Raw genomic sequence first — 8455 nt, forward strand, 5'->3', positions numbered from 1 at the left:
AGCGGGTAGGGAGAGGATCACGGTTCTGCTCCGGCTCTGGACCATACTGTCACCGCTGCAAGGTGCCAGCACTGCTGGGGCTGCTCCCCATGGAAATGTTGGTCCCACGCTGTCATGGCCCTGCCACTACTTGGGTCTCCATGGAAACTGGCTGCAGTGATACAGGCAGGGACTGCTAGGAAATGGAGTGTGCCATGGCCCAATTCAGCCTGCAGGTTGGACTTTGCCCACCCCTGAGTTAGATGCGAGGATGACCAGTTTGACACTAACACAGACATCTTATTCAAAATGGCAGTAGTAGAGTATGTTCAGTGTCTGTAGTTTCCAGTCCCTACAACCATTCTTGCCTAGGTGCTGGATCACAGAGTACCTGTGATTGCACATGCACCTAAATGTTTAGGCAGGACTGCACTTAATATCACATTAGAGAAAAGGCACATGCATACTGGCTAAGGCAGCACAGGGCACCCTAAGTATTCAAAGACCAGCTTTATCCTTGTTTTGCACATGAAAAAAATTAGGCACAGAGTTGCAGTGCTTTGGCCAAAATCATCTAGCAGGCTGGTGGCATAGTGGGAAGTAGGTCCCAGGTCTCCTGTGCTAGTTAGAACATTTGTGAAAGACTTTTTCAGTGAAAAATGTCATCTTGTGAGGAAATGCAGATGTTGCTTTTAATGGAAATTTTGTTTTGAAATGAAGATGAAAATAAACAGCTTCAGTAGTCTTTTGGAGTAGAACATTTTGCCTTTCCATTTTGAACTGTTTTTGTTTTAGCTTAATTGTATATAATCATTAAAAAATTAAAAAGGACAAATAGTAACCAAATATTTCAGTTTTGTTGAAATGAAATACCAAAAATATTCCAGCTTTTCTGGATATTTCAGCTTGCAGAAAGGGAAAAAAATCAGAACCATATAACTTGTTTCTAGACAAAAATCCTGCACAGCACCAGAGGTATACCCATAATTCCTCCCTTGATCCCTCAATGCTGTGGGAAGAAAGAGAGTTGGATCAGCCTTTTTTCTTAGAATGACTGCATTTATCCCATGTACCATGTGAGCTGGGAGTGCTAGATCCAGTGCTCTCACTCCCAATTCCTCTTCATCCCACTCTACCCCACTGACAGGCACCTTCCCATGGCCAAGGTCAGAATATGAGCTGTGTGAAGCTAGGAACTCCAGCAGTTCCCATAGTGTATGGCTGAGAGAGGGTTGCGACAGTTCAGCTTTGTTTGAAGAGTTTTGACTTCTGTAGCCTGTCTGAGTGGTTGAGATGTTAGAAATCCAGCTGACTTGAAAGTTATTTTAATGCTCATTGACCAGGTGTTTTTCAGTTAGGAGCCAGCATTTAGATCTAAACTGAGGCTGGTGACATATGTTACAATTGCCTAAAAGGAGAGCCTTCTACTCCTCGAGTGCAGTTTTGGGACTGTTGGATGGCAAAGTCTGCTGAAAACAAAGATCAATTAGTTTTGCAATAATTATTTGCAGACCATGTAAATCTCTTGCTGCCTTTTCTTTTCCCTGAGTTCTTTGAAGGAACTGTCATGTTTTGGGCTCTTTGTACCAGTTGGATACTCTTAACTTGGCTATTGTCAAAATGTTGGCTTTTTTGTTTGCTAGGATTTTTTAAAATTAAACTTGTTTATGTAAAACATATCCCTCCTCTAATTCCACCATGAAAGCTACCCCTTCTGGTTTCCAAATTGCACTCAGTCCAACAGCCTGTTGCAGCAAATTTTATTTTTTGTCAGGTCAGCTTTACTGTAAGGTATGGTGCATCTGAGCATAGGGGAAGAGAGAAAAGAGCAACGGAAGAGACAGAGGAGGCTCACAGCACTGTCTGTTTGACAGGATTTAGGGTCTTTAAGAGGAAGTAGTTAGTTATGTTGTAGTTGTGAACTCATAACCTTTGTAAAAACATCTCTCTCTTTCTGTGGAAATTTATTTTCCCTATCAGCACAACACCTCAACCACACTAGACTGAACACCTTTTCTAAGAAACTTAGGACCTCTAAATGACAGGTGCTTTCCCTGGTGCCATAACCATTATTGCTGACACATTCAAGATAGCACCCTAGGCACTTGGCTTGGTTAAATGAAAAATGATAGTCTCTGTCTTGTCCCTGTAGCTGTCCTGGTTCCTGTTTCTCAAGAAAATAGGAATTACTTATGGCATCAGCTGCTTGAGTCTGAAACAGCCTCTGATACTTTGCTGGAAAAAGCAAAGAAGAGAATATTTATATCTTGTTAAAACTGTTAAATTTCAGCATCAAAGTAAATGTATTTTAGCAAATTATGTGATGTGCATCCTCAGTTTCCTGCATAATATTTTTGTCTCTTCAGACTTGCATATATCCTTCCATTTTTGCTTGATAAGCATATGCATTTCAGGATTAGAATGACATCCCAATTCTTTCAATCTTTACATGACACATTGAATTTTTAACATTAATCTGTATATCGCATGCTTTAGGAAGAAGAAACTGAATAGCAGGGGCAGTAATGTTGGGTTCCGCCTTGACTTGATTGCTTTCATAGGATGTAAATGCTAGTACACTGTATGGATATAGAAGATCCTAACTACTGTTGCTGCAGTGCCTCTCTCCATTATAGTAAAGGGAGCAGAGAATATATAATATGTGGATCAGCTAGCTTAATTCCCCAAATAATAAGCACATAGGGGTATTAGAGATTGGGGTGTATTAGTGGCAATTGCTGTTTGCTTAGCTGTCCAGTTGTAAGTGAAGATCCCTGTCCTGTCTTCAAATCCTCTTTATTCAGGCCTTACACAGAAAAAGTCAATATTTTTCCATAAAAAGGACTGAAATGGGGAGGAATTGAAAATTGGACAATATTTAAAAGATATCGTTTGGTAAAAGGTGACCGAGGTAGAACACTAACAGATTTTTTTTTTTAAAAGTAGGCCTTCCTCTTCCCCCACCATTTTATAGTGTCTGGTACTGTTATCAGTATTTAGAAAAAATACAGACAAGTTTCCATGTTTGGTTGGTTCATAATTTCTATACTAATATATTTTAATATAGATAGTGCTGTACTTCACTTGGTATATGTATCAGTCCAGACTGATTTGCCTGAAGAAAGGAGGGGGCTCTGGACATAGTCCGTGTGTGCATCTTTGTGGGAATGCTCTAGTCCAGGGATGGAATCTCTGGGCCGCTGGTTGGCCGGGGACTCCATTTTCTAGCCGCCCTTGCCCACATGACTTGTGCCGGCTCTGGAGCAAGCTGGCCCCATCCCACGGTCCCAGCAGCTCCGGAGCAGCCCCCTGCGCTGCTCTGCCATGAATGCTGCCGGCACAGCTGAGGCTGGGGTCTTCATGGAAACCAGCACAAGCCATGTGGGCAGGGGCGGCTGGGAAATGGATTCCCCGGCCGACTGGATCCGGCCTGTGGGCCGGACCTTCTCCATCCCTGCTCTAGCCTATAGCTTATTTTGCCTGAGTTTTTTTTTTTTTAATTGCTTTATGTCGCTTCTTATTTTACAGATGGCAAATCTGGTGTGTTAGTTGTGAAGATCTTAGAGGTGCATGAGGAGTGCACTATGCAAGTTGCTATCTGTCAGCAGCTGAGACAGTTTTCTTCTGACAGCTCCTTGGAAGATGCTGTAACCCATACTGAGCCCATACTCAAGGTTCTCTTTACAAAGGAGACAGCAGGCCACCTCAGAGGAGGCCCACAAGACATCATCCACATCTATCCTCCCTGGTAGGTACGGTGAATTAGGGGTTCTAACTACAATATTTTAGGAGGCATTTTTGTCAGAGTGTTTGTCGTGCAGCACACTAAGTCTGTCGTAATGAATTTGTTGGCAGATTCTGAAATTTTCTGGAAGACAGGCTAACAATAGTTTGTTTAAGAAAAAGAGGCATATGGGTTACGCTTGCCAGCACTGCTGCAGGCTTTAATTTTGTTTTTCTTTTAATATTTTCATGTTTAGAATTTATGACGGGCATGAATAACATCTTATCATTGATGAGGCCAATAAAACGCATATTTTCTTGTAGTAAAGTAGTTCAGGAATTCTTCACTGATGTCTTCAGTTTAAGATGTCACTCTCAATGGAAAAGTCTGTTCTTGTAGCACTATACTCAGACAAGTCCACATCAAAGTAAAGTATAGTGGGAAAAAGTAAAAAGCATCCTCACCGCTTCTAATGAATTGCTAACTTTTACCATGGTCAGCTGTCTTTTATCATTTTCATTGTGTTGTCTTCCACTCCACAAACTCTTCTTCACTACATATGGTCAACAGGCTCTGAAATGTGTGTTTAAAAAAAAAAAAAAAAAAGGTTTTAATTGGGATTGGTCTTTTTTCTGGACCAAGGGCTTCGTAAGTTGATTAGAGTGAAAACTTTTATGAGCCTGTGTACATGCGTGAGGGCTTTGGCATATGATGAGGAGTTTGACGTCTTCCTGAAGTTGGATATTAGTCATCTTTTCTCTAGTCCCTTGTAAAATATGCACACTGACACAAACTGTGTCTACACGAGCAGCTGACTGAGCAGTTGTTACTGTGCAGTTATTTAGTAGTTGCTCAGTGGCTTAAGTGAGTACTAAATGACAGCACAGTAACTGGTGTTGGCATCACATTTTGTGCCTGATGATACCTGATGTGCCTGATGGCACTGTAGCGTCTCATGTAGATGTCCCCTTAGAGAACTTTTTTCTACTTATGCCTTTCACAGTTTAACACTTTCACACAATGTTACCATGGCCACAGTAGGTTAAAAGTGTCTTCAGACAGAAGCATACTCCTTAGTTTGACTACTTTTCCTTATAAAATATTTTTTTGTTCCTGTTTTAGGTCCCTAATCTACTGAATAGTACTGAGAACAGTTTCATCTCCCTTTTTACCTCTGTCTTCTGCTCCCAAACTCACACTCCTTCAAATAAGATTGCATATGTTTTGGAGGAGATTCAAACATTTTAATAGAAGCATAGTTCAGCTACAGGTGCAACCAATTGCAATTTAAATGCAAAAAGATGAGTAGCTGAAAAATCTTAAACAATTCCCAGACATATATTAAATAATGGGTTCATATTGCTTGGTGTTGTTATTTCTTCTCCCTGTTGATCTACAGCTGTAATGTTTGCTTGCTTCCCACCTCTTATCGGGGGCTTTCTCACTTAGCCTTCACCTTCCACATCATATACATGGCTCTAAATTTCTCTGTGATTTATGTTTATTTCTCCCTCTACTCCTTGGGTCCTTACTACCTGTCAACTGCTTGATAAAGTTATCAGGCCTGTGTGAGTAGGCAGCTACTTGATCTGGTTTCGGATCCGGCTGCTTCGGATGCCAGTGATCCAATCCAGAGCTCTGAACTGGGTTCCCGCTTTGGTCTGGCCAAGCGGCTCCAAGGCTTTGGAGCCGCCTCAGAGATCTGGCCATAGGGTATAATGGGGAATCAATGAAATGTCTATAGCTGTGATGTTTGTTGTCTGATTTGGATGAAACTTGCAGAAGTGGTGGCCTCTGCAGAGAAAATGAACCCTGCCAAGTTTCAAGAAGATTGGTGCAGGGGCTCGGGGGAAACTGCACCCCAAATTCTTGAAAGCAAAACTCATGTCACGTGCATGTGTTACGCCCGGGGGGGCGGGGGAGAAACTGCAGGGGTGGTGGCCCCTGGTGAGGCCACAAAGCCTGCCAAGTTTCAAGAAGATCAGTGTAGGGGTTTGGGGGGAACTGCACCTCAAACTGCTGATAGGCAAAACTCGTGACATGGGTGACATTGTATGTGTTAAGGTGCAGCAGGCTGAAAACTGCAGGGGTGGTGGCCCCTGCTGAGGCTATTTAAGGTTGTTACAAGTTAATTAGCAATGATTAACACCTACAAAACCACAGACTAAGGAGAGGAAATAATCAATACAGACAATCAACTGGCCCAAGACAGAGACAGTCAGTTCCACAAGCACCCATGTCATGAGTTTTGCCTGCCTGTGGCCAGAGGGGCAGGGCCCCAGAACCCAGAATCCCTGCACCGATCTCCTTGACAGCTGGCAGGCTTCGTGGCCGCAGCAGGGGCTAGCATGCCTGCAGCTTTCACCCTGCTGCGCCTTAACACACACAGTGTCACCCATGTCATGAGTTTTGCTTGTCCTCAGCTTGAGGTGCAGTTCCCCCCAAACCCCTGCATCTATCTTCTTGAAACTTGGCAGGCTTTGTGGCCTCACCAGGGGCTACCATCCCTGCAGTTTTCACTCCCATGTGGTGTAACGCATACACATGACATGAGTTTTGCTTTCAAGAAGTTGGGGTGCAGTTCCCCTCGAAACCCTGCACTAAAGTTAGAAAAAAGTAACAGGCGCAACATGTTTTATAATTTTTCAAATTTGGGGTCTGATGCTTGATATATTAAAAAAAAATGCCAAATCAATAGGAAGTGGTAGATGTAAAAGTTTGCATGACTCTTTTATAAACAGCCCAAAATCATAAATAGATTTAGGTTTTGAGTTATGAGAATTAGTTCCAGATCATTAATAAGTATTTTGTCTTATCAACCTCAGGAATCAGGGTCTGGACTGCAGTCGTTAGGGTATAGGAACATGGCAGATCTGTGGATGTGGGCACAAGTGTGTACAAATCTAAAATAAGCATTACATGTCAAAATAAAGTACAGATGTGGTCTGTAGGCAAAGCTGACAGAGCTTCACTGTCTAAAAAAAGCTGTTTTTAACATCTGAATGGGTCAAAACCATCTAAAAACACTAAAAAAACCCCTGTTTTGATAGACCTATTTTTAAAATTAGCCTATTTGCATATTTGCCTTATTTATATCATCAATCAAAAACAAAGGAAGCTGAATAAAAATGTAGGATGTGAAAATAAGTTTGAGGTTTGACTTGCAGATCAACAAGCAAAGAAAGGCATGGCAACGCTGACACTTCATCCTTAAATCACCCTGATGTACTTAGGGCACATGGCACAGAATGTAAGGTCATCCGCTATTTTGAGATGCTTGCAATATGAGGCAGAGTGGGGTGGAATGAATGGACAAGCCTCTGCTGTAAATTAAACCTATAAAGCAAAATTTTCAAGTTTGTTCTTAAATTATGCCCCAGAGTTTTGTATTACATCTATTTGTATACACTGATAGGACAGCTGAATACAGGAGAACAGTAGTTAGATGCAGAAGTGCTCTGTGTGTGTGCATAAGCAAAATTTCCACAAGCAGTTTAGGAGCCAGGATTTGGAGATCTGTTCTATCATTTTGTTAGAAATTCATTCTTTGAATTTGATATGTACATTTTGTGAGCACAGTTGGCAGGCTGTTAGACAAAGATGTGCAGTTTGGGAAAACTGGTAGGTAAAGTATGCAATTTGCATGAATAATTTTTGAAGTTGTATTTGGAAAATTAACTGTAAATGTTTCCAGAGTCTTATGCTACCACATCATTATGATTAATACTAACTTTGCTTTCTGACACAAATAATAAGTAATCCAAGAACCCATTACTGCAAGTCTTTATTCATATGAGTATTCTTTACATGAGTTTTCCTACTGACTTCAGTGGAACTTCATGTCTGAGAGAAGATTTGTAGGATTGGGCCTTTATTTCTCTCTTAATTGGCTCTTTCTTTTCAGGTGAATGTTTCATGTATCTCATAAAATTAAAGTTAAATTAAGAATCTTGAAGGTAGGGTGCTTATTTTACTGAGAATTATTGCCAGCTGCAGGGAAATGATTCCCTTCAAGGCAGATGTAACCTCTGTCACCTTTGTACTGTGTTGGCAGGGCAAAAAGAACGAAAGGGGCTACAGAATCCATTCCATTGACTCTTAACAAAACCTTAAATGAAGACTAAAAATTTGCAGACTTTGAAGAGGAGAGATTAGATGTTTTTAATAACACGTTAGAAAAATGTTAGTATTTTAAAAAGCTTTTTTTCACTTTGCACGAGATTATTCCAACCAGACGAAGGTTGTGTTTGCCCTCTTAAGGTATGTAAACAAGAGAGTGAGAGATTAGGCTTTTCTGGACATACAGCCTCAGGTTTGTATTGTGATCTCAGCTTACATATGTTTGTAAATGTGATACAGTGCTACTTATCCCATCTAACAGATAGTGGTGAGAACTGATGTTCTAAAACATTTTAAATCTGCCAAGCTTGAAAGTACTAAGGTTTATAATTAAATTAATAATCCATACAAATGTGAAATTTATCAGCTTGACTGTGAACCCTAAGGACAGTGTGGATAGTACCCTTTGGACCCTTTGGCCATCCCTGCCTTCTATAACCAAATGTGCCCCCTTAGACTGTTTTGAGATAAATTTAACTGAGGATTGAGTTGGGGATTATAGTTATAAATTATAAATAGGGATGTACCAAAATTGCAATTTTGTGATTTTCTTGGAGAATGAGAAATCAGGCATTTTCTGTGAAAATCCGAGAAATCCCGGAAAAAAGTTGCTCCGCAAAAAAAAGTAGGGAA

At 41.0% G+C, this 8455-nt stretch overlaps 1 protein-coding gene across 9 annotated transcripts in view; it reads left to right on the top strand.

Annotated features, from left to right (window-relative positions):
* SPIDR (scaffold protein involved in DNA repair) overlaps window positions 1–8455 on the top strand; it is a 357525-nt gene that overhangs the window by 125112 nt on the left and 223958 nt on the right. For all 9 annotated transcript variants that reach the window (XR_003093435.1, XR_003093436.1, XR_003093437.1 and 6 more), the window contains one exon: window positions 3508–3727. Coding sequence is in view for 1 of the 9 variants with exons in the window: in XM_014518777.2 (XP_014374263.1) it covers window positions 3508–3727 (220 nt within the window). In the remaining 8 variants the exon portion in view is untranslated. The remainder of the gene's footprint in view (window positions 1–3507; window positions 3728–8455) is intronic.

This window comes from Alligator sinensis, unplaced genomic scaffold (assembly GCF_000455745.1).
Source record: "Alligator sinensis unplaced genomic scaffold, ASM45574v1 scaffold615_1, whole genome shotgun sequence".
NCBI lineage: Eukaryota > Metazoa > Chordata > Crocodylia > Alligatoridae > Alligator > Alligator sinensis.